The sequence below is a fragment of the Dermacentor variabilis genome, chromosome 2 (assembly GCF_050947875.1).
Source record: "Dermacentor variabilis isolate Ectoservices chromosome 2, ASM5094787v1, whole genome shotgun sequence".
Lineage (NCBI taxonomy): Eukaryota > Metazoa > Arthropoda > Arachnida > Ixodida > Ixodidae > Dermacentor > Dermacentor variabilis.
In genome coordinates this window covers 12,444,758-12,471,030 of record NC_134569.1, presented here as the reverse complement: position 1 = coordinate 12,471,030, position 26,273 = coordinate 12,444,758, and the positions used below count along the sequence as shown (strand labels likewise).

Genomic DNA, 26,273 nt, shown 5'->3' with positions numbered 1-26,273 from the left:
TTTAGCCTTGCAAAGTAACTTGCGAGGATCTAGGGATGTACAAAATCCTCTCCAGCGCTTAGTCTTCGGTTTGTCAAGGCGTCGACGGACGTGCCGTTGAGTTTGACGACAGATAGAAACGTGCGATGCAGATTTCATCTTTCTACATTTCCTCTATGCAAGGCGAGGTATAGCACGTAAGGTTTCGTATTCAGCGTCAATAGAGGTTCTAGGTGCCGATGCGTCTTCGTCGTGTTATGAAGTGCACATATGTTCTAGATCAAGTGGCGTAGGCGTGGCACGAAAAAGCGCTGTCTACAAGCGTCTAATTATTACCTGGCTGGTCGGTGTAGATCGAACCCGCGGTGGGGAGGCTTGAAGGAATTCTTTTAGCCATACGTAGGTCACTACCACGTGTCTCCAAGTCGGTACAACAGTATGTTGACGATAGAAAGCTTCTGGGCACAAACGCAACGTCCAAACAACTACTATATGACGGACCTAGGAGAAATATGGAGGAACCTTCATTAATTATAGCTAAATTTTCGTTAAGTATGAAGTTGGTCAGCCCCTCACCTCGCTTATTCATTGCAACGCTACACCATAATGGGTGGTGGGCGTTAATGTCTCTAATGATTTTGTGCGGCCCAAGGCACATTTTGATAAGGGAATTTACCTGTTGGGGGTAAAATCTCTTTTTCGGCAGTATGTGGCCTCCAATGATTGAAAACACGCTCTGTTTATGCTTCACAGTCGCACGGATGTATTCACAGAAAGTGTGTTCAGTCATCGCACGTCGGGCGCACACCACGTCTCTACGTGTGCACAACACGACTTTGCTTCTGCACAGCTCTTCCGTGACCACATTTGGAAGCATCCCGATAGTCGAAAAGGAGGTATCATGTTGGGCTGACAGATAACCATAACTAGAAATTTATATTTGAATATTCTTTGCCGAGAATCCGACAGACGACCCCGTCGACTGCAGGCGTTCCACTGCATAACAGATCGACGCCCGCGTGCTTGAAAACAATCATGATAGCGCCATGATAACCTATTAGTGTAGTGGCGCGCTATAACGGCTCCAGTGTGCCCATAATTTGTAACGCAGCCAACGCTGAGGGTGTGCGCAGACTAGAAAGTACATCACGCATCGTATTCATCAGCTATCGAAGCATGCTCGGTACCTTAGCTCCATCAAGCTGGTTGTCAGCTGGACGCACCATAGAATGTTCATGTGGGAACCTATCGACGACAGAGGAGGCCAGGCAACCTCGGAATCATGTTGCAGGAGGCCAGTTCCTGGGAACACTCTAAACGACACTGAAAAGCCGGCAGTGGTCGCCTGACCATTTGATGCGCTTTCTGTTTGTGGCAACGGTGGTGCAGGCAAGGTGCGAATTGCAAGCGAAGCCTCCGGATTCTGCGGTCCGGGTGCACCACTGGCACTCTAGTGCTTCTGCTGTGGGCGATGTCGCCATCGGCGCAGATTTAGCTGCCTCTCTGCAGGAAGAATTATCCCTCGCCATCTTCCTTAGTATCCGTGTTTCAGTTGTAATTTCTTCACACGACTTTGATGTCGCATCATGTGATCGAGAGCGATTTGGACAGTTAGGAGCCACCACTTGACAGTCGTTCAGTTGGTGACTTCCGCCTCAACGCTCCCAAGTCATGGTGTTCTTGCAGACTCCACTCACGTGTCCTATGTGTTGGCACCTGTGACACTGTAGCGGCATCGGTACACATGGTCGTACCGGGTGATTTACGTAACCCACTTTCACAAACGCTGGTTACGTAGCTGGTGAGGTACATTACTGTACGTATGCGAACCGTTTTTTTCACAAGCTTAGAGGCGTCCTCGTCCGTGATTTTCGAGTTCACGTCAGAGACCACATCAGTGGAAGAATCCTTCCTATACACCTTGAAGGAACGCACCTGAATACTACCAAGAGTCTGAATGCCCTTCAAGGTCTCCAGTATTGTTGAAGTTTTTGCACTAACCGTAAGTATGTTCTTACGGGTGTTGATGCAAATTTTATTTATCTGGCCTGGTGATATGCGGCGAAAGTATTGAGTTAAGAATTGTCTGTTAAGACAATTCCGCTGCCTACCCTTTTCACGGCGGTCCCGGTGGGCGCTGCCATGTTTGATCGCCTGGTGACGCGTCCATTGCTTGCCTCAGCTCCCTCCGTGGCCTCTGTGTTTACACTGAGTGTACACGACGCCAGTGTGGCTCTGCAAGCCTGTTTCGGCAGATATCGTGGACGGTGACTCGCGGACGACACTCAAGGCTTTGGCTACAGCTTCAAAGGACACCTAAGAGCTTTCGGAGCTCATTAATTACGCTTTGTGCAAACGGCGTGAGCAGTGTTACGGTGCTTGTAATAGAAACGGAGCTGAAAATGTATTCAAAGCTATCCTAACTTTCCGCTTATGAATTGAATGAGCATCAGCGTATTTAGCTCTTCGTTCTTTATTTAGCAAATACTTTTAAGCAGCGGCTTGTCACGTTTCCGACTCAATGAAGTTCCCCGTGTGGTCATTATCTGATCGTTTATTTTCTGCTTGATCGTTCGCGGATACTCTCAGTCGCGATAGATTTGTTCTTGCTGGACGCAAGGCTAGTAACGTAGTTGTAATAACTTGTAGTTGTAATAACTTGGCTAGTTGTAATCATCATCATCAACCTGGTTACGCCTAGTTGAAATAACTTGTAGCAAATACGTATTATCGCTAGTCACTCGCTTACTGTGTACACCGTTACCAAACGTTAAGCTTCGAACTATAGTGGGCTGTCGTTGTAGTTGCCGTCACCCATATTTCGGCGCATTGATTCAAGTGTGCGCCCATTCACTCATTTGTGATACGTTGGCGATATAGTGGGCGTAATTTCCCGTGTGAGTTGGGGTGGATGCGTGCAGATAACGTGTGAGAAACTTACTAAATGCCAAAAAGCGGCGCTACGCCCTCTGTCACCGTATGACGAGCGGCTCACTCGTGCAGACGATCCGGGCTTGAAGTCTTTTCCTTGGAGGTTAGTGCTACAACGCTGACGGATGAGTGAATTTTTTTTTAATCGTCGAGGGAAGACGTACATCGCGAAGAGCCGGCAACATCGGCAGTCCTTATGTAGCAGCGGTCCGTGAACTTGGTGATACAGATTCATTCCATTCCTTAATATGCCACTCATTACTTTCGCAGCCAACTACTGCCCACTTCTTCACTCCAACGCTCCATATTTTTCAGCATGAATGGAGCGCAGCGCATTAGCGAAAACTCAGTCGCATTTCCGACTGCTGATAGCACAGAAGCAGGGCAGAAGAAGTAATAGTTTCGTATTCGTGCGCTTTCACTGAGGCAACGTGCGGCGCGCCGCCGTAAGCGCCATCTCGTTTTTCTAGAGGAAACTGCTTTGCGAAGAGGGTCAATAGTCCAGCGCGTGCGCCGCGCCGCCTAGACGCATTCGCATCTTACACAAAAGTAGGAGTTTCAGGATGATACGAAACTGCTAACTCGCTGCAACGTGCAGGATGACGCGCCGCCACGTTGCCGCCACAAGACCCGTTTGCCCCTTGCTTGACGAGACGCGGACGCGGTGCATTCTGGGTGACGAGGCTGACGCGGAATGCAGCATGAAGCATTTTACGCCGTCTGCAGCCAGGGCACGCCGACTAACGACGGATACGTCGGCCGCGTCCTGCGCTGGACTATCGACCATTTTTGCGAGGCAGTTTGTTCTAGAGAAACGAGATGGCGCTTTCGGTGGCGTGCCGCACAGAGCCTCAGCGACTGCGCACGAATACGAAACCACTACTGCTTCCACCTTGCTTCCGTGGGATCAGCTGTCGGAAGTACAACTGAGTTTTCACTAACGCCTTGTGCTTCAATCGTGCTGGATTGAATCAAGTGCACTGAGGACGTGTGCAGTCGTTGGTTGCAAAAATAGTGGCTGGCATACTAAGGAATGGAATGAATCTGTTTCGCCAAGTTCGCGGACCGCTGCTGTCCGTACGTGTTACTGGCACTTCGAGATGTATGACTTATCTCGAGGATACTGAAATTTGCTCCTGCGCCAGCATTGTATCCCAAACCTTCAAAGAAAATGCTTCAGCCCCGCAACGTCGGCAAGAGTGACTATCTTCGGGGTCGGCCCACGTATGGGGAGTGCTTAACGCCTGCTTCACCTACGCCACGGGTCTGCCCGGCATTGCACTATCTCCGGGATCGGCCCACGTATGGGGAGTTTTTTGCTTACCACGCCAATGACACGGAAATTTCCTTGGACGGTAGAGGTATACAGCTTCCCTGTAAACGGCTGCGTTTCAAGCCTTGCGCGCAGCAAGAGGTGGGGGGGGGAGAGATAAAGGGGAGGGAAGACAGGGAGGTTAGCCAGTGTAAGTACCGGCTGGCTACCCTGCGCTGGGAAAAGGGGTAAAGGAACTACACGCTACAACACCCAAAGAAGGTCGCACAATTCGCATGTCCTTAAAAAACTTCAGCAAAGCCCTTAAGGCCTTGGGTGCCGAAGCCCGTCTGGACCAGTGTCCTAGAGCTTCTTCCTCTGTAAAGAAGCGATTGTCCAGTTTTTCGAGCGTGGTCACGAGCACTTTTCTTGGCACTTCGTAACGGGGACAGTCACAAAGGAGGTGTTCAATCGTCTCCTCGCAGCCGCAGGTGTCGCAAGTAGGATGCGGAATGAATAGGAGTTCGTGAATGCCACGCAGAGCCACATGCGGCACAGAAGTGTTGATTCCGCTCAACCCTGGTGGTAGACGGAGTTGCAGACGTGGATCAAATATGCAGAGACGTGCTTTCGTGAATTCACTGGTGTCCCACGGATTCTGCGTAAGCTCGCGGGCGAGGGAGCGAAGACTCGCGGCTGCGTTCGTGACAGTGGTATTGGTATAACATGAGCACCATTGTGGGCCGATCGGGCGGCTTCATCCGCACTGTGATTCCCCTAAATTCCGCAGTGACCCGGTATCCACTGGTAGATGATGTTGTGCCCCTTGTTGATTGCGTGATGGTGGAGTAGTCGGATGTCTGCGACTAGCTGCACATTTGGTCCGTGATTGAAAGGGGACATCACAGACTGGAGAGCTGCCTTCGAGTAACATAATATTGACCATGAATGTGATGATTTGTGACCAATAAACTCCAGAGCAGCACAAATAGCTGCGAGTTCTGCAGCCGTCGATGATGTAATGTGAGACGTCTTGAACTTGAGGGTGACAGACTCTGCGGGAATCACCACTGCTCCAGCTGAACATTTAGAGGAGACAGAACCATCCGTGTATACGTGGATGCGTTCTTTGTGCTTGTCATGCAGGAATGAAAGGAAGGTTTGTTTGAGGGCCAAAGACATCTCCGTTTTCTTTTTGATACCGGGAATAAGAAGAAGAGCCTGGAGTGGATGAAGGCACCACAGCGGTAGAGATGGCCGTGTTGCAGGCGTGAAGGTCGACGGTAATGTTCCATGGTTGGCGGCAATAATCCTACTAAACGCTGAACGAGGTCGAGCGGCAGGAAGGGAGGCGACATGACGCGATGGAAGTCGGGTGAAGTGCCTGATATGCATCCTTAAAGTGTCGACTTGAAGATACGTATTGGTGGGGTGGTCATGCGCGACGGCTATTGTTGCTGCCGTGGATGCACATCTGGGAAGACCAAGGCAAATTCGCAAAGCTTGAACTTGTACAGACTGGAGGGCACGGAGGTTGGTCTTACCGGTCCCACCTAGTACAGGTAAGCTATAGCGCAGGAGAACGAGGAACAGTGCGTTATAGAGTTGGAGCATCGCGCTCACAGGCGCATCCCATGACTTTCCCGCAAAAAATCTGAGCACGTGGGTTATCATGACTAATTTCCTTTTTAGGTAGGAGATATGAGGACAATGACGGCGGGAAGACAATCGGATGACGTTACTGGAATTATGACAATCATAAAACAACAGCATGACGACAGCGGCATGACGACAGCTGTTTGACGACAATGGTGTGATAACGACTGCACGTCGAAAGTCGAATGACAAAGCTGTAATGGTGTTGATGCAATGATCACGGTGGCATCCCGACCCCAAACACATACCTAGTTGCCTAAGCATCGACAACTTGGGCCACCTGGTCGGAGTAGGAGGCGTGACGTCGACAACATGACGACAGTCAGATCGTGAATCTGGATTGACAACGATTGAATGACCACGAAGGCATCACAATGGCGGTGTGACAAAGAATGCATGGCGACTATATGATGATGGTGGCGTGACAACAACAACTCAATGATGAGTGTCGAATGAGAAAGCTGGAATGACGGCGACGAAACGACCACGATAGCATCACGACCACGAGCCTATACCTAGTGGCCGAGATTTGTGATCCGACGCTCGTCCCAGTGGCAACTTGTGCCACTAGGTCAGGGTGGAAGGCGTGACGACGATAGCATGACGAGGGTAATATCAGGAAGCTAGAATGACGACAATGGAACGACCGCCATCACAACCAGCTGCAAATACCTAGCGGCCCAAGCAGGTAGACAACTTGGGCCGCTAGGTCGGCGTAAACAGACAGACAGACAGACAGACAGACAGACAGACAGACAGACAGACAGACAGACAGACAGACAGACAGACAGACAGACAGACAGACAGACAGACAGACAGACAGACAGACAGACAGACAGACAGACAGACAGACAGACAGACAGACAGACAGACAGACAGACAGACAGACAGACAGACAGACAGACAGACAGACAGACAGACAGACAGACAGACAGACAGACAGACAGACAGACAGACAGACAGACAGACAGACAGACAGACAGACAGACAGACAGACAGACAGACAGACAGACAGACAGACAGACAGACAGACAGACAGACAGACAGACAGACAGACAGACAGACAGACAGACAGACAGACAGACAGACAGACAGACAGACAGACAGACAGACAGACAGACAGACAGACAGACAGACAGACAGACAGACAGACAGACAGACAGACAGACAGACAGACAGACAGACAGACAGACAGACAGACAGACAGACAGACAGACAGACAGACAGACAGACAGACAGACAGACAGACAGACAGACAGACAGACAGACAGACAGACAGACAGACAGACAGACAGACAGACAGACAGACAGACAGACAGACAGACAGACAGACAGACAGACAGACAGACAGACAGACAGACAGACAGACAGACAGACAGACAGACAGACAGACAGACAGACAGACAGACAGACAGACAGACAGACAGACAGACAGACAGACAGACAGACAGACAGACAGACAGACAGACAGACAGACAGACAGACAGACAGACAGACAGACGACGGACGGACGGACGGACGGACGGACGGACGGACGGACGGACGGACAGACAGACAGACGGACGGACGGACGGACGGACGGACGGACGGACGGACGGACGGACGGACGGACGGACGGACGGACGGACGGATAGATAGATAGATAGATAGCCTTTGTAGCAGAATCGCTGATGAGTGCTGTAGCAACTCATGCATGACACAAGGCATACAGTGAAGAGAAGACGCGCGCACAAGCAGGGTATGACTAATGAGTTTGGGGGTTCTACGTGCTAGAACCACGATTTTAGTATGAGGCACGCTGTACTGGAGGCTTCTGGATTAATTATTACCACCTGGTGGCCTTTAACATGTCTACAATGCACGGGAACTGCTCGCGACGATCCCCCGTTGCCCCAGAGGGGGTATGTGCCCCTAATGTATAGGCTCTACATCTGCATCCCCCGTTGTGGATTGAGCGCTACCCATAGGCACCAAACCAAAAAAGCGAATAGGAAGGCCTTCGCTTTTACAGCTTTACAGGCTACGCCGGTTGCAAATGCGAGCAGTACAACGGCAACGGCACGCACTATAAGCACCTAAAAAAATTCACCGACGATTACGATACTCCCTAATGCGAAATTTGAGTGCAGCTCTATACGTGTTCTCATTTTTCAGAATCAGAATCAAAATGTATTATTAGAAGTTGGGTCATATTACAAGTATTTAATATACAGAAGGAGGTCCTATAATCAAATACTGTATCGGGAACTCCTTCGATAGACCTCCTTCACGATATATTCGCTGGCGCGGACAATCTGTCTAGTGTGGCGCGTAGGAAACGGAGCAAAGTGTGGCGCGACTGCCTCGTTGGGGGTGGGGAGGGGGGGGCGATCACGAGAGGCAGCGAGTGTGTGATTCCTGGGCGCGGTTCACAGCAGCCGCCGCTGAAAGACCTTCGCTCATGCAGCGCTGTTTCCATATATGGTATCGATGGACGCGCTCGCCGCATGCCTTATCGATGGCGTCAGCGGTTAACAGACAACGGCGCACTACTCTGGCGCCATCTCGTAGTGGTCGCCACCGCAGAGCCCGTCTTGCGCGGCACTACGCTTTTCTTCTCACGCTTTCGCCATACCCTCCTCTTCCGCTTCCCGCCTCATGGTTCCACTGCGACCTCCTCCCCCGCTTTCCTCCTCGCTCCCTCTCCGCTGTCGCAGTCTGTCACCCCCCCCCCCCTCTGCGCTCCGCGTTCGATCTTTCATCCTGAAGAAACAACAGCGCTACACAGACGCGGGCTAAAAGAAGAACATGTACAACGGACAGGCGCTAACTTCCAACTAAATTTTATTTGAAGAAACAAGGTTTATATAGATGGAAAAATGAATAGTACCACCGTGTCATCAAGATCTCTTTATCGCATCACAACAGCAATCTCTTTTTCGGCAAGCGCCACTGACGGGCAGCTTACGCACGTGCCCCCGGCCCTAGCGATGTAAAATGCTTCTAATATCTATCTTTCTAGTCTATCTCTAGAACGTACCAGAAACTTGGTGTCGCGAAGATACGGACGCCATTTGTGACGACTACAATGTTCAGTCAGACGAGCCCCCTATTGTTATTTGCGGCCCCATTGTGCTCTCGCGCCCTTTCATTGTAACGCCGCCCCGTTTGCCCAATATAAACCTGATTGCAACTTATGGGTATCTCATATACGAAATTTCTAGTGCATTCCGTGTAATGCGTGGCATGTTTCTTAGAGCATGGTTCCGCTTCGGCTGTAGTCAGCATAGGGCATATCTTGACTAATTTACAAGTTACGCTGAAGACACGATAAACATTGTGCCTTTGCGCAACCTTCTTGAGCCTGTGGGACACTTTGTTCCAATATGGAATCACTTGTACTCTCTTGCTATCAACTGGCTTTTCTTTGTTAATGCCCTCCCTTACCTGTTTGATCTTTTGAAGAAGCTTATCACAGATGCTAGAAACTAAATCAGAAGGGAAACCGGCTAGGCGCAGCCTTGTAACCTGGTTGTTAAAGCTTCTTTATACTTTGTGGATGCAAGATTTATTTAGAGCTTCCTTTAGACAAGTCATTGCAACTCCTCTTTTTACTAACTTGTACTAGGCACTGTCATATGAAATAAGCTACTTGTTCAATCTTAGCTGCTGTTCCAAACAAACATCCGTGTTCATTAAAGTAAGATTCCGGTCCAGGAAACGAATGCAATTATCACTTGGCCTTTCGCACATGGAGTTTAAAGCCTCCGATGCATTTCTAAAAGTGTTAATTACCGACTGCAGTGTCATCTAGCCTCGACCCTGGTACCACGTTAACAACCACCAAGTAGTCATCGACGTACCTCAGTATAGTAGGAGCACATGACTGAATGCGTGAGGGAGTGAGTGAGCGAGTGAACAACGTTTTATGGGCTCCAGCAAAACGCGATAAAACGCGCAACCGCGCTAATCACATGACTGAACCAGAATGCTCTTTACACACTTATCAAATGCGCTAAGAAAGATATCCCACAGAATGGGAGCAAGCGACGATCCAATGCAAATGCCCTTGCGTTGTACATACTGTTGGTTTTCGAAACTAACAACGGTGGAATCAAGGTAAAAGTTCAAAATTTCTAGGAACTGGTCACAATTCACTCCGGTAGCACAACTGAGCCTAACTTCACCAAAATATTCGATCTTGTTCCTAATGACGCGGAGCACTCCCTCATGAGGAATCGCATAATACAGGTCTTCCACGTCCAATGAAAACGCGTACACATCGTTCCAAGTTCCTTGTTGTAAAGTCAGCACAACTTCACTAGAGCGCCGCACGAGGAAAGGGTCATCTAGGGGCAATTGGCATAAATGGCGCTTTAGGTAGTGGCCTACCTGCATCCGTCAAGTCTTCTCAGAGACAATGGCCCTAAAGGGGCATTCAGGCTTGCTTGTCTTTCCGAAGGAAAATATTTCCAAAACGTCTACCTCAGCCCTATTTGTCGCCTTCCGAAGAGCGTCCAGATTGAAGTTCTTAAGCAGCCTGATCGTTGTACATGTTCTTGTTTTAGTCCGCGTCTTTGTAGCACTGTTTTTTCTTCAAGTATGTTAAACCAACTCGCCCACATCAAGCTTCTGCTGCTCTTTCATCCTTCGCTGTGCTCGTTCGCTCGCTTACGCCGAGGACGCCAACGTTCGACGCAGGAACGGGCAGCTAAGAGCTGCGCTCGAAAACGTTAACAATTCATGCGCGTGTCAATATGCTTGCGCACTCGTTCCACGATTCGAGAGTGCCTTGTGTGAAATCACGAATCGTTTGACAGCGAGAAAGAGACATAAATACATGAGAACGAGCGTTCGTCCTCGTGTATCTGTGTTCCTGACTCGCTGTCAAACTTTTAGCTCTTAAACACAAAGTGTTTCAAACACCGACTCTAAACAGTTATGTTATTCGAGAATGCACGTTGCCCAGATTGCCTTAATTTCCTCCTATTGAGCGTGTTTTCTGTCCCCGGTGCGATCAGTGCAGTGTCTCGTCCTCTGCTGCAAGAAGACTTCGCAGCGCGTATACTGTCTAGCCGTTCTGCGCAAAGAGTGGTGCGAGGTAATCCTGAACAGTCGAAGCGTCACGTACTGGTTTTGACTGGGTAGAGACGCAGAAACGGGCGTGGTCCATTCATTGGGTGTGAGTTAAAGAATGCCAGGTGGTCGACGTTAAGCCGGAGTCCCTCGCTGCATACGACGTGCCTCATACGCAATCGGATCGTCCGTTTTGGCACGCAATACTCCAGAATACTTCAGTTTCGGCAGACACACGTGCGAACACTCGCAAAATAAAAAAGAAAATGCAATGGCACAAAAGCAGCGGAAGCGTTCGCCGACGCGCACCACATGTTCTCGCTCGCCTGACCTCCACAAGCCGTCGTGCGCGGGCGTCAGCGCCTGCGTTGCTCTTCAGCAAACCGTGCCGCTGCCTCGGGACTCATTCGCCAACTGACGATCGCTTTTGGAAGAAACCAGAGAAAAATGGTGCGTATGTCAAAATTTTGTGACGTAATAGTGACGCTGAAGAAACAGACATTGCTAAACTGTGAGTCACGAATGGAACGGTTTATTGCTCAGGAAAAACAAGTGGCACTCAACGCATAACGATAGCGGCGAGCACAATCGTCGGTCGTCGAAATCACATCTGCGGGAAAATGGCTCGACTATATACATAACTCACCGTACGTTCAGCGTGATTGCTAGTATTCACGTGCGTTCATAAATCTACGCCCGTGAGCAAAAGTACACGGACCACAGGCTCGACTAAAAACTTAATGTATTCGTTACTCAGACACATAGGGAAACTGGCGAGTGCACTGAAAATTTCGCATTGCCAAGTTCGGGCTACAGTCCTCAATTGCAAGTCGCATTCTTATGCAGAGAAGGAAATCAGCTTTATCACAGCATCCTTTGTCCGTATAAATGCTCCGGGTAGCACATCACTATTCGCGTTGCGCACGCATTCTGATCAGACGATATTCTTTCGCTAGGTTCTATCGATGTTCTATCGGCAACAACATTCGAGAAATCTTTGATACGTCAAGGCGCGTCATGTGCCGAGCGATAAAATTGTAGTAACAGTTGTTATCGAGCGATAAACGGTCACCGGAAAGATTATAATATAGTTCTCATGGGGAGGTTTCAGTACCCCACCCCCCCACCCTGAAATTTTTTCGTGCTGGCATGCACCGCCGACCAAACCAACACCCGTCGCTGGAAATCAAATCATTCCGGATTTTGTCTAGAATGTATTTTTTTATGCTCGAAAATGCATTTCTGCGCGATTATTGCGAATTCTGGCTACATTTCGTGGCAACGCCCATGCGTAGGGAGTCACATAAAGCAAGGAGCCCCATCCAAGCACGAAGTTTCAAGCGCGTTTCGATGGCGAGTCGTTGCGGCATCTCGCGGAGACCGCGGAATCTACGGAGCGCATGGATGTCAATACCGAAACGTTATAGGTATAAAGATCTTATATACTTTTTATGCGAAAGGTACATTGACATTTCCAAAGTCATGCTTTGAATTTTCCATTCCGGAACTTTGTGGGTTTAATGTTGTTATAAACATTAGACGCAAAGGGTGCATTGGCTTTTCTAAAGTCGTACATCGGACCATACAAAGAGACAAGCTAAATCAACACACTATCAGACAAGTTGACTAGACTGTACTACTCTAGAGTTGACAAAGCACGCAGCGAGGTCTGATGAGACGAAGCGTTGTGGTGGTTCATTTGTGTGCCGTCATGCCACAGAAAAGAATATCAAGATTTTTTCACTTGCGCCAAGGTATCCATGTGAAGACACTAAATCCAGCAAAGGTAACTATGTTCTTATTTCTTTTTCTACTTTGACTTTTATTCGCGAGGACACATTCAGCCTCTTTAATTTTCTTGTTCTCGCTACCCACGGGCTGCCAGAGCCAGCCAGAGCTTATGCGTTTTTCTCGTGTTGCCCTGACCACCACGCGGCGCACTTCGGTGCGTATTCGTTTTTCTCTGGCTGAGTGGAATTTCGCTTGGCAGAGTTGTAGACGATTTCTGGCTAGCAGACGAAAAAAAGAAACAGTGGTCGCTCGCCGCCATCACTGTGGAGACTCGATGAATTGCAACGCGTTCGCTTGAGCGCGACCTCTCCGGAAAGTCTTGTCTCGCCGGTGTAAGATACCGAGCAGTATGCGTATGGTTCTCTGTGGACCAATCGTCTCACGTTTTCTCCGATATTTCTTGGGTAGATGCCCAAAGTAGGCATTCGACTGTGGTCAACATGCTTTCCTTCGGGTTTCTTCATTACGGTGCCCCCGCCCCAGAAAATAAAACATAAAAGACATTGTTGCGGCGCAGCGAACTGTCGCATGGCGAGAGTTCGATTTTGTTACTTCTTCTTTTGCGGAAAGTAATGCGCAGCGCGACTCTTCAGTTGCCGGACACTCTTATTAATTATTGCGATAGCAATTATCTGGACACTCCGGGTACATTCCTGCTGTCGTCCTCATGTTCCGTATGCAGTCTATAAGAGCGATGACATCGTGACCACGCGCCGCATGATGCATGTGCGAGTGAAAGCGTGCAAGTGAAAGGGAGGGGGGGGGTGAGCCGACGATGGTGGCTCAGTCTTGTGTGCGCAAGGGAGAAAAGCGGGGAGGAAGCGCGCCGAGTTGCGCCGCGCGTGATTTTTAGGAGTAATGGAGGGAAGGGGGCGGGCCTTAGGATTCTGTGATCTGTGAATCTGTGATTTCGCAACATATTTACTTATCTTGTTTGATGCATTATACACAGTGACTTTTTCTTAGATACCTAGATTCATTGGAGACTTATACGTATATTCAATTTTCTTGTTGCGAGGTTTTCTGCATACGTGCAGCGAACTTTGTTTCCAGTGACACTCTTTTCCCCTTTATCAAGCTGTATTTTGGCATTTGTATATTCCATTGTAGCTTCGCAATTTCTAATGTACGAGGGCGAGTCAAATGAAAGTGAGCCAACCCACCCCGCACAATAATGGTTCAGTTCATTATCTGCGAGGCATGCGCGTAGCACACAGGCATCTCTCATTTACAAAAGTTACACGCAGGTGTGAGGACAAATCTTTAATACTCTCATACACTGGGTTGAACAGGGTTACGTGACATAATGGACGCTCAAAAAGTTGAACAGCGTGGAGTCGTGAGGATTTTTACAGCTGAAGGTGTTTCCCAAAAAGAAATTAGTAGCCGTATGGCTGCCTTTTATGTTGAACATTGTATTTCATTGGCCACTGTGAAGCGTTGGAGCAATCGGTTCAAAAGAGGACATGAAAGTTGCAAAGACGATCCAAGACTGGGCCAAAGCCACCGTGCAATCTCATAAACCTTTGCAATCACCTCCAACACAATTGCAAAGGTTGCGCTGATTAGACAAGAACGTAGGATAAGCACCGATGAACTGGCAGAGAGTGTGAACATCAGTTACGGTTCGGTTCACACCATAATTCATTAACATCTCGGTTATCGGCTCTTGTGTGCGCAACGGATACCCAACATTTTGAACCACCGCCAGAAGACGGAGAGGTTCGGCGCTGCCTTGGCTCATCTGATCCGGTATCACAATGAGGGCGACGACTTCTTGTCTGCAATTGTCACCGGGGACGAATCATGGTGCCACTAGTACGACCCTGAAACACGATGGCAAAACGTACAGTGGAAACATTGGAATTCACCACCCCCAAAAAAAGCAAAGGCCATCATTTCCGCTGGAAAGATGTTGAGTTTCTTTTCGATCATCAGCGGCCATTACTGATCGAATTCTCTAAACCTGGAGAGACTATCAATCGTTTCCGGTATTGTGAAACGCCGGATTGGCTGCGTGTCACAATCAAGAACAAACGACGTGGAAAATTGACGAATGGAGTCATCTTTCTCCACGACAATGCCCGTCTCCACGTCGCTGATGTGGTTAACACAAAACTGGCAATGTTCAAGTGGGAAACGCTGCAACATCTGCCATAGAGCCCCGACCTGTCGCCTTGGGACTTCCACATTTTTGGGCAATTGAAGAAACAGCTCAAGGGAACCTGCATGATTCGTGTCGGACGATAACGGGAAAGAGTTAGTTACAGACTTTTTGAAGCAGCAACTCAAGAAGTTTTATGAGACAGGAATCACGCGACTCATTAGTCAGTGGGACAAATGTCTAAATGCTCATGTAGGCTACTTTTAAATAAAGTACCCCGTTTGTCATATATTCGCATTGTCTCACTTTCGTTTGTCTCGCCGTCGTGTAATTTGCAGAACTGCTTTTTATATATTTTCTCTGTTGAAACTATTATTTCAGTGCAATTACTCACAATACACGACAGGTGACAGCTGCGCCTGCGCAATACATTGGAAAAAAGCACAGCGTCATTCAGATTTTTCCCTGGCCATTGCATATGTACAAGAATGTAAACAAAGTTCTCGAATGACAAAGTTTCATTAAAATATTTGTCCTCGACTTGTTCATTTCATGGCCTTTACATTTTCCATATCAGCGGCATGCACTGCTTTGCTGGTTTCGAACTTCTATATTCCCTAAGTTCGTATGATATCTTCTTTACTTGCTAAACAGACAAAAAAGAAACATGGAAGCATTGATATCAGTTACTTCGGACGCAATATTTGGGACCCATACGGGTATATTATTTTATAAAAAAATACATATTTTACTTGTCTTGACAGTGCGTAGCGTTCAAGAATTCGTCTGCAGCATCTTTGGCAATGGTAGTGCAGTTATTATTAACGTACTTGATCCCTTAACGAATTCTACAAGGAGGAGGCCGAGCTGCAACGTGCTGCACCTCGTGGCGGCAAGGAAAAGTTGAGAAAAGCACGCATTATTTCTTTATTTTATGTCTTTGTGCCTGCGAACCTATGAAAAACCCTGTGAGACTTTCAATGAGGGCACAGGAAAGCCTGTCTACGTTTTCTTGTGCACAGACGACCTTCCCGTCGCCTAGCTTTCCAGGCGTCCTACTCAGCCGCCATCTTGTTTGGACAGGAAAGTAGTCTGCACCGGTTTTGACTTGGATGCTGTCTTTGCGAAGCTGTCTACCTTGAATTGGAACTCTACTTTGCCGTCTACGACGAGTACTGGAACACAGCCATAGTTGTCGACGCCGCCACGCGTCAACACGCGACGCAGTCTCCGTGCCTGACGTTGAGCATGCCCACACGCGGCGCGTGCGGACGCGTTCCGACGTGTACGTCTGGTTGGGGTTCTACGCGTTTCTCGGCGCTCGCACGCACCGGCGCGCCATGCATATCGGAGACCACGCGCAGGCTTCGCGGCGGCTCCGCTAGGTGGCACAACGAGCGTTCTTAGGGGAGCGCGAAAGAGGAATCCCGCTGCAGTGCACGCCTCATGCATAACTCGTTACGAAGGTGGCAATATGTTGTGTCGCTGTATTGATTCAATGCTAAGCGCACTACAGTCGACAGTCATCGCGAGGTGCGTTCTGCCGAATTTTTCCCCCTCACCGTTGCGGACAAGCGTAGGGCGTCCTCTCTCCGGTGCACATCTCACACTCACAGAAATCTCCTTTCTTCAAACGCAGGGCGAGATGCAACCTGTACGGCTCGTGTAGAGCGGCAGCCTCTTCGATTGCAAAGGGGCGCTTGTAGTCGCCCGTCCCAGGATTCACATGCCTCGCTGGTTCAGAACGTGCACGCTTTTGGTAAGCATTGACGGTCAGCCTAGACCGTTCCCCATGATTTACCTCAGGAGGTCCTGCACGACACCTTGGAACGGATAGATTGTTTTGTTCGGCATCCACTGGTTCCATTTCATATCTTTTTTTTTATGTTTTAAATAGAAAGCTCAAGTTGGGGGGGGGGGACACCTCACTCATAAGAACAGATTGCTTACTTAAATCTTCATTTTTTTTATTTCAAAAATTGCCAATTTTTGAAAATAACGTTTTTTTAAGTAAGGCTTAAATTCAAATGCGTCATTCATATTCATTTCAGAGGCTTCAATCGTAAATAAATCATCAGAAAGGCTGCTTTTACATGAACTCGGTCTAGTCGTGACGAAAGTTAGCAATAAAGTGACGTAAAGGCATGGCACATTCTGGCACACATTATTATTATTATTATTATTATTATTATTATTATTATTATTATTATTATTATTATTATTATTATTATTATTATTATTATTATTATTATTATTATATTGTTGTTGTTGTTGTGCCCCTTGTACAATGGCATTAAACCATGTTAGGGATAGGCCGGGGGATAAAGGAATAGAAGTATATGCAAATGTGTAAACGCAGCTACCAAAGAAACCAATCATAAATCAAATAATCTACAAATTATTTACAATCTACAATTCTACATAATTTCAAGGTCCGTAGGCGCTACAGAAATGAGTGGCACATACATGAAAAGAAGAATGCAAAACAATGAATAAAAGGTTTGTTAGATGGCATGGAGAACAGTAGTCTTGAAACTCGATGCGTCTGTAATAGTGGCGACCGATGCGGGAAGGTGGTTTCAGTCATTGCACGTACGCGGAAAAAACGAGTAATAGTACGACAAGATGGCACGGAAGCTTCTGATCGCTGCGGGATGAAAAGTAAGAAGGAGGTGTTAAAAGTGTCTCTTTTAATACCGGGTTGTGGTAAATCTTGTGGAAAAGACAGAGGCGACTGTGTGCGCGACATACTCCGGTATGCTAACGGTTTGCTTCATAAGTGTTACGCTAGCATGACGAGAGTGATTAGATCGAATAAAGCGTGATGCGCGATTCTAAATGGCTTCGAGGGAGAGGGTTTATGATGTTTGAGGGGGATACCAGATGGCCACGGCATATTCAAATTTTGAGCGGACAAGTGTTTTGTAGAGTGTCAGCTTTAAGGATGCGGAACGGCGTAAAAGTCTCTGCGCAGATAGCCTAGTGTGCGGCTATAGCGTTAGAGGTTATACGGGTTGTTCCACATAACTTGAGCCAAAGTTTTAAAAATGAAAGGCACTCCGGACGCGAGTCGAACCGAATGCATAATGTTGGCACTGACCTAGAGTTACTCCAGGGTATTCTTTTTATTTTCTCCTTAACTAACTGATTATTTATGTTTAATTAATCATCTTTTTAATTACTGGCTGCAGACCCCAAGTGCGATATGCAATGTCGTATAGCACCTTGAGAGACCTCTCAATAAATTGCTTTCAACGCAATATATCTCACGTGGTCCTTTTCTCCCCCGCGTTCCAAAGAAAGCCCGCGAAATATTAAAAAAATATATATCACGTGACGGGCGCTTGCGCATTGTTATTGTGCTGCTCTCAAGTGTGCGATGGATGAACAAGGTCGGCTGCAGCGAGAGTGGCCCGCGACAGGCCATTGTGACTGGTGTAGGTAACTAGGCATGCGGCTCTTATCGCATGACGGTGCAAATGCAAGCTATATACTGGCTGAGCGTTGCCGAAGTGATAAAGCGTCTAAGCCCACGAAAAAGGAAAAAAACGAAAGCAGCATTTTGATTCCGCTCGAAGGAAGGAAAGGGCGAAGCGCGGGGGAACGATGGAAGACGATGACGGCTGCTACAATTTTGCCTTTGTACACAAATGACCTTGTGGTAGTTTTCGAATTGAACGATGATGCTGCAACTTTAAACCTTAGGGCTCGAATAACAGCGGATAAATCACACGGGGACAAAACTACCTAATGGTAAAAGAAAAAGACATTGGCTATATTCAATGAAGATTCTTCTTCGGCCGACGACTGTTTTCGCACTGGCCCCGTCTGCTCCCCTTCTCGCACTTAGTGTCTACCAGACGTTCTTTTTTGATCTCGCACCCTGCACGTACGCATCGCTTCGTGGCCGCAGTATCGGGTGGCCGCGTCTGGCTTCACACTTGTGCACCCTGACCGGCGCGCCAGTCCTTGAAACAGTGCGTCCGCAGGCTGTTCCAGTTTACCGATGTAGATCGTACCTTATGTACCTAATTTGAACCAATCCCAGCGAACTGCAATATATTCAGTGCTCCTCAGGCGCCCGTATCCCTGCGTGTTCGCCGCAGCAACGCTATTTGGCTGTGACCCAACGTTGAGCAGCATATATGGCTTACTTCAATGAGGAAACAACGGATATGACTTTGGCTCTAGGTGCGTCAAGGGGACATAGAAGGCGCGCAGTTGAGCTATTTCAACACTGGCATCCAGGTACACGTCCCAGCTCAATGACGATTGTGCGTCATTGAGCTGAGACAGACTGCGACTTTTACGAAGGAACGACATAAATCTTCAATCCTCGACGAGGATGTGGAGAAAGATATTCTGTCATCGTTTTCTTCAGACCCACATGCAAGTTATCGTAGTGTGGGTGATGAAGCTGGAGTGTCAAAGTCTTCAGTGTGGAGATCGTTAAGAACAGGCAACTTCATCCGTACTACGTGCAGCTGCACCAGATGTTGGAGCCCCGCGAGTTTCAATGTCGAAAGGACTTTGCAAACTGGATTATAATCGACGAAAGAGGACCCAGGCTTTGTCAACAAAGTACTGTGGACCGATGACGCTACCTTCTGACGTAATGCCCAAGTGAACATCCACAACGCTCACTATTGGAGCGACGAAAACCCTCACTGGGTTTTGAAGACACATCACCAGTACCAGTGGTCGGTTAATGTGTGGTGTGGAATTTATGGTGGCACTATCATTGGCCCCGTGTTTTTTGATAACACGCTTACAAGCGAAAGATACGTCAACGACATCCTTGATGGGGCGCATGAGGATTTTTGCGAAGTTCCATTGGCTAGGATCAAGGATGTTTGGTATCAGCATGATGGTGCTCCCGCGAACGGCAGCAGAAAAGCTTGCAAATGGCTGCATGAAGTATTCCCGCAGCAGTGGATTGGACGGCATGGGCCCATTGCTTGACCGGCACGGTCGCCTGATTTAACTCCCCTCGATTTCTTTCTCTGGGGCTACGTCAAGGATCAAGTATACCGGACACCAACCACAACCATCAACCACAACCATCAGAGGTGGAGTTGCAGACTTATCTTTTTTAGGTTCTCTGATGTTGTGGTTGGTTTTTTTTTAACCAACCACAACATTAGAGAACCTAAAAAAAATAGTAATATAAGTCTGCAACTCTACCTCTGATACCATGATCATGAACGCCTCTGAAAATGTGCCTATGAGACGCCAAATTTGCATTGCAGCAGATGGCGACCTCTTTGAACACGCATTATTGTCAAAGGGCGCTTTTCGGATTGAAGGTCACTGGAAAATCACTCCGGCCCCCTAACGCCGCCTCCCCACCCAACCCCGTTACACTCCGTCGGCAGGCTGCCAGCTCTTGCCCCATCATAAGCATAAAAAAATAAAGCAATGTTCTTGTTCTCTTCCGTCTCCTTAGACGCTTTATCGCTTCGGCACCGCTCGGCCAGCAGCCCACATTTGCGCCGTCACGCAATAAAAGCCGCATGCCCAGATACCTCCACCAGACGTAACGCCCTGTCGCGGGCCAGACTCGCTGCAGCCGACCTTATTCATCCATCGCACGCTTGAGAGCAGCCCAATAACAGCGCGCAAGGGCCCCGTCACGTGGTATTTTTTTTCATATTTGGCAGGCTTATATCGTGTTGGAAACAATTTATTGAGAGGTTTCTCAAGGTTTTCTACAACTTTGCGTATCACACTTGGGGTCTGCAGCCAATACTTAAATAGCTGATTAATTAAACATAATTAATCGGTTAGTTAAGGAGAAAATAAAAAATAGCCTGAGTAACTCTAAGTCAGTGCCAACATTATGCATTTGGTTCAACTCGCTTCCGGAGTGCCTTTCATGTTTAAAACTTTGGCTCAAGTTATGTGGGACAACCTGTATATTCAACATGCTTGTGCCATGATAGATCGTGAGTGATATAAAGACCGAGATACTTGTCGAAATTAACTTTACAGAGAGGGGTGCTATTCAGAAAATACACGCGTGTGTCAGTATTCTTGGTGCGGCGTAAAATGCGCATATATTTACATTTATTCACGTTTAATTTCATCTTCCATGCCATGAACCATATGGATAAAGCTCTTAAGGTCTTTTTGAAGTTTAGTTTATCATATATCTTATGATATATTACGCAGTCATCAGCTAATAAGTTAACTGAAGATGATTTCACTCAGTCAGGGATGTCGTTAATATATATTAAGAGGAGCAAAGGCCCGAGGACGGATCCCTGCGGGACCCCTAATGTAACCGATGAAAAAGCAGAGGAAGCGTTATTAGCAGTCTCGTGCTGGGTTCGATTAAAAAGAAAGTCCTTAAACCAAGTTAATACTATAGGATCTATGTTAAGCTGATCTATCTTGAGGTTTAGTAGATTGTGTGTTACGATAAGAAAGGCCTTAGCATAGTCCAAGAAGATACAGTCAACGTCAAATTTATGATCAGTTGCAGCAAAAAGATCATTAGTAAAGCAAGCTAGTTGAGTTTCGCACGAAAACATTTTTCTGAAGCCATGTCGACAGTAATGAAAGGATGGATTGGTTTACAAAAAGTCAACAAGGTGAGATTAAATGATGTGCTCCAAAAGTTTCCATGGGTTGCTTGTCAATGAAATGGGACAGTAGTTCTCGGGAGCACGCGCATTGCCTGACTTTGGGACTGGAACCGCATTTCCTTTCTTCCAGTCACGTGATAGCGAAGAACACTGTAGCGACTAGGCAAAAATTGTAAAAAGAATAACAGGCGAAAACACCTCAGTGCATTTTAATATTTGGAATTAATACTATCAGGCTCACTGGCAGACTAAATTTTTAAGTTATTGATTAACCGACTAATAACAACCCAGTCAATTATTATGGGATGCATTACAGGAAAGCTTGAAATTGGTGCACTCGGTGAATCGGCGAAGATATTAGTATTGAGGAAAAAGACAAACGCGTCAGTCAAAACAATGCAACATTGATTAGGTGGAATACAGGTGGCATCAGGGTAATTTAAATGTATAATGTTTGTTTTAGTGCCATTACCAACACTCCAGAACTTGCGCGGGCTCGTTTGAACAAACGAGAGCAATGTAACAACATTCAACAAGGTATCTTTAGCGTTTCTAGTCGTTTCGATGTACTGAGTTTCCACTGGACGGTACGTCGACCAATAAGCGGGGAGATTCCTTTGCTTGGCCCGACGGAATAACCGTTTCTTTTTGTTTCGCCGGCGTTTAAGATAGTTGTTGAACCATGACGATCGTGTGTTTGAGAGGGTATCTTTCTTTGAGGTACATAGCCGGAAAATTAAAGATAATAGTTTATTTTTGAAAAGTTACCGGTTATCCTCAACTGAGCGGTCGTCAGAACCGGCGATGTAAGCAGCTGTGAATGATTCCATTTCTGCCGTGATAGAAGCCGTATTGGCGTGCTTGTAATCAGAAACAACCTTAAAGCAGGGTTTGAATACGGGCTAGTTGGTATTTTATTGTTTCAAATATCACTTACAGCGCGCACATAGACAGGGACCAAAAGAACGACGAAGACAAGCGCTGACTTCCAACTGATCCTTATTTTTGAGTAACACGCATATATACTGAGACACCTAGACAAAAGCACCCCCCACAAAGCATAAAACCGACATGAGTATGCATTCAAAATTCAAAGAAACCATGACCGACGCCTTCAGATGAACGAGAGCGCATGTGCGACCTCAAAAAAAAAAAACAATTCTTTATCTGTTAATGCAATTGACGGCTTACTAACCGAGTTACCTTCAGCAATCGCTGCTGCTTCAATGATAAGTCTCGGGCATTCATTAGAATGCCTAGCTAAGATAGTGGTTTCTTTAAAAAGCAGGCTACAGCCGCATTGTGCACAATGGACACCTAGAAACCCTTCCCGCCCTTTGCGCACTTTATTACTATGTTCTTGCAGCCTAACATTGAGACATCTAGCTGTCTGCCCTATATAAGAGCGACCGCATTTCAAGGGTATCTTGTACACAACACTTTTGGAACAAACTGCATACTTTTTTCTATGATTAATACTGCAAGTCCTGTATTCCTTAGCAACAGGATTAGTTGTGACGCCAAGCTGGGCAAGTTATTTTGGAGCAGAGAAAACAACATCTATACCTGCTCTTTGCCCTATTTTTTAAGTTTGTGGGAGATCCCCTGAACGTACGGGATAACAGCTGTTTTGTTTGTTCGATCATGTACCTGAGGCTCAGTGCTGTGAGGATCAGTGCTTAACTTACTACGCAATTTCTCCGAGACTGAGACAAGAAGGTTGCTAGGGTACCCTGCCGCCGTCAACCGAGCAATCTGCGAACTAAAATGAGGTTCTATCAACTGATAACAGGATTTTGTTAGTGCGTTATGCAAGCAAGTATGAACGATACCTCTCTTAACCAGTTTTAATGTTGGCAAATGCGTAGGATAATAGAGGCTTATTAGCTCGCGGCTCATACATACAGCGTACATGTTGCCAGGTAAAAGATAAATTCAAACCTAAAAACCTGAGTGACCCATTCTCCTGAAGCCCATGTGTGAGTATGAGCCGAGATAAGCGTTCTTCAAACAGATCCAACGTCTGACGAACAGAGGCCGCCAAACAGCTGTCCTCACAATTCAACAGAATTAAGAAATCATCCACATAACGAAAGGCTTTTTCGATTTTAGTATTGCCCAGCCGTGACATGACGTTCCTGTCTAGATAAGCCAAAAATAAATCGCTCAACAAGACCTGGAGCGATACAAGGACCTATACATATCCCGCTTTCTTGAAGCAAAACAGTTCCATTCGGCGAAAGTTGAAGAGTTGAAGCAATGTTATAAAGTCTGAAACGGGACACACACCACATTCATTCTGGAACGCAACAGAACCAACACTACTAATGGCTTCTTCGATAACAACCAAGAGCGCCTGATGCGGAATAGAATAAAACAAGTCTTTTATATCTGTGGACATATCTTTAAATGGGACGTCAGAATGTTGAGAAAGGTAGTGTATAACGTCAGAAGATCCTGTAACCAGAAACGGATCATTAACATTTAGCTTCTTAAGGTGACACTGGAGCCAGCAGAAGAGGGAATATTGCCATGTGCCTTTTTCCGAAATAATGACACGAAAAGGCGTTTCCGGCAAACCGCCGGAAGCGGAGCGGGGACGGTCAGCAAACCAGAAGACTTCATTGCTTCTGTGCGCCGACGACACCAAAATCTTTATGGAGACACACAGTATTGAGGACTGCCGCGCTCTGCAGTCGAACCTATCCTCATTCCCTGAATGGAGCCAATTAAACGGGTGCGCTTTAAATTTATGTGAAACCATGAATTTGTCACATGGGCGTAAAACCCTTAACATCGTCTTCCCTTGTTTTTCTGCAGATCGTACAGCGTTCACCGGGGTTGTTGAAGTAAGCGCGCTCGCTGTGCTTTTCGATCGTACACGCTGAGCTTCTCCGCCCTCTCTAAGCGCGTCGCATCACAAATCCTGCGCGCGCTCGGTTCCGTCTGCGGACTTACTAGATGTCCGTGCCCAATTTGTTTTTTTCTGAAATTGTTCACATTCATATGTTTCCGATTACTTGAATACGCCTCAGTAGAGTGGAACGGCACAAGCAATTCAAATAGCAACTTTACTTCCGTCACTAAGCTGCAGACGTAGCCGTACCAACCTTTTGTACAATATCATTCATTCGATTTTTACATGCACGGATCTACTAGCTTGTGTTCTACGGCGGGTTCTGACAAATGACTACCAGAGAACATAGACTCTTTCACGTCCCTGCATCTTTCAGCACACACTCAGCTTTCCACAAAACGCAAATTCAATGCAGCTGTCATTTTTTCCCTGTCACTATCATTCAAAACGTGCTGTCTTCCTTCTATTCCGAGCTTCGCACTTTCGTATGAGCCTTTTTCTAACTGCATCCACCGTGGTGGTGTAGCGTCTATGGTCTTGCTTTGCTATGCCCAAGGGCACGGGATCAAATCCCGGCCTCAGCGGCCGCATCTCGTGCAGGGCGACTTGCAAAAACGCCTGTGTACCGCGCATTGGTTGCACGTTGAAGAACCCCAGGTGGTAGAAATTAATCCGCAGTCCTCCACTACGGCGTGCCCCATAATCATATCGTGGTTTTGATTCGTACAACCCGAGAATTTGATTTCATTCTTTCTATTTGCACTCCTCTCCTGTCTTCTCGTAGTTTCCATCTTTTTCGATGTATGTACTTCCATCTCAATGGCGTGTTGCTGTATTGTTGCTTATAGGCCCGCTAGAATCCAAGGCGGAACTTTGCTCACGCGAACGTCACATGGGATGTAACGACTCCGGTCAGTGATTGGCGACTGCTCCCTCTCTCCTAGGCGATGTTGCACGTGCTTGCCTCCGCTGGCAGTACGCCCGTGAGTCCCGTTTGGTGCGAGGAAGCAGGGCCTCCCCTTGACTCGCCCCCGCCTGTCCAGCACACACACACACACGGAGGGGTCCGTGAATACTGTGGAGCGCCAGCCAGACCGGGGGGGGGGGGGGGAGGAAGATCCCGACGCAGTGGGGCCAGCAGCCACGGGGCGAGGGATCGGCAGCTCAGCAGCGGAATTTCCTTCCGTGGTGACGAACCGTTTGTTCGCTGCACGTAGATTCCCTGGCCTTGTGGCGCTCTTCTGCGCCTTTTCATTCTGGTCCGGTCCGTCGCAACTGAGCAAGCAAATCGGTCGCGCAACTTTTCCTTTCCTGTTGGGCAAGCAATAACTCCAGAACAGTGCCGAACCCATCATCACAAAGCAAGCGAGTACAAGGCCACCCTCCGCCGAGGCACACCAGGCTTAAAAAAAGCAAAAGAACGCTATTGCTTTTCTATCCCTCTTGCGCGTCCTCCCCATGAAACACTAGAAACATCCATCTCCTAAAAGCTCCAAGAACTGATTACCAAAATGTGCATCATGTTGATAAACATGGTACAGCAAGCCAACTAAGGCTTAAGGCGGCTTGTTCGTGTTGTTCTGTATTTTTGGGTGGCAATAAACATTATGTTATTATTATTATTATTATTATTATTATTATTATTATTATTATTATTATTATTATTATTATTATTATTATTTACTTATTTATTTATTTATTTGCTTTACACTTTGTCGCCTGAAGAAAGGTTTCAGCTTAAAGGTGTCCTCAAGTTTAAGAAACTACGCAGCAAATCGTTCAGGTCGAAAACGGGAAGGGCATGTTAACATGTCGATGTTGTGCTTGTGAGTTGTACATAACTCCATGCGCAAAGGATCGACATGTTTTGTCAGAACGGAGCACCATCTCTAATGCGTCCAACTTCGATTTTCAGACGGTCGGCGGTGCCATCGGCGCCCTTATGGCCTACGGAGTCTACGTATTAGTGACGCCCCGCCAGGAGCAATTCAAAAAGCCGCACATCATCTTCATACTCGCCGATGACCTGGTGAGTGAGACAGTGCATGGGTAGTTAGTTCG

The 26,273-nt window shown here is 47.3% G+C and overlaps 1 protein-coding gene across 3 annotated transcripts in view; it reads left to right on the top strand.

Annotated features, from left to right (window-relative positions):
• LOC142571363 (arylsulfatase B-like) overlaps positions 1 to 26,273 on the top strand; it is a 132,269-nt gene that overhangs the window by 8,127 nt on the left and 97,869 nt on the right. For 2 of the 3 annotated variants that reach the window (XM_075679647.1, XM_075679649.1), the window contains exons 2-3: positions 16,408 to 16,527; positions 26,128 to 26,241. In XM_075679647.1, the coding sequence (XP_075535762.1) occupies positions 16,495 to 16,527; positions 26,128 to 26,241 (147 nt within the window). In that variant the 5' untranslated portion in view covers positions 16,408 to 16,494. Of the gene's footprint in view, positions 1 to 11,215; positions 11,324 to 16,407; positions 16,528 to 26,127; positions 26,242 to 26,273 lie in introns of those variants that run through there. The other variant, XM_075679648.1, reaches the window with a different exon arrangement.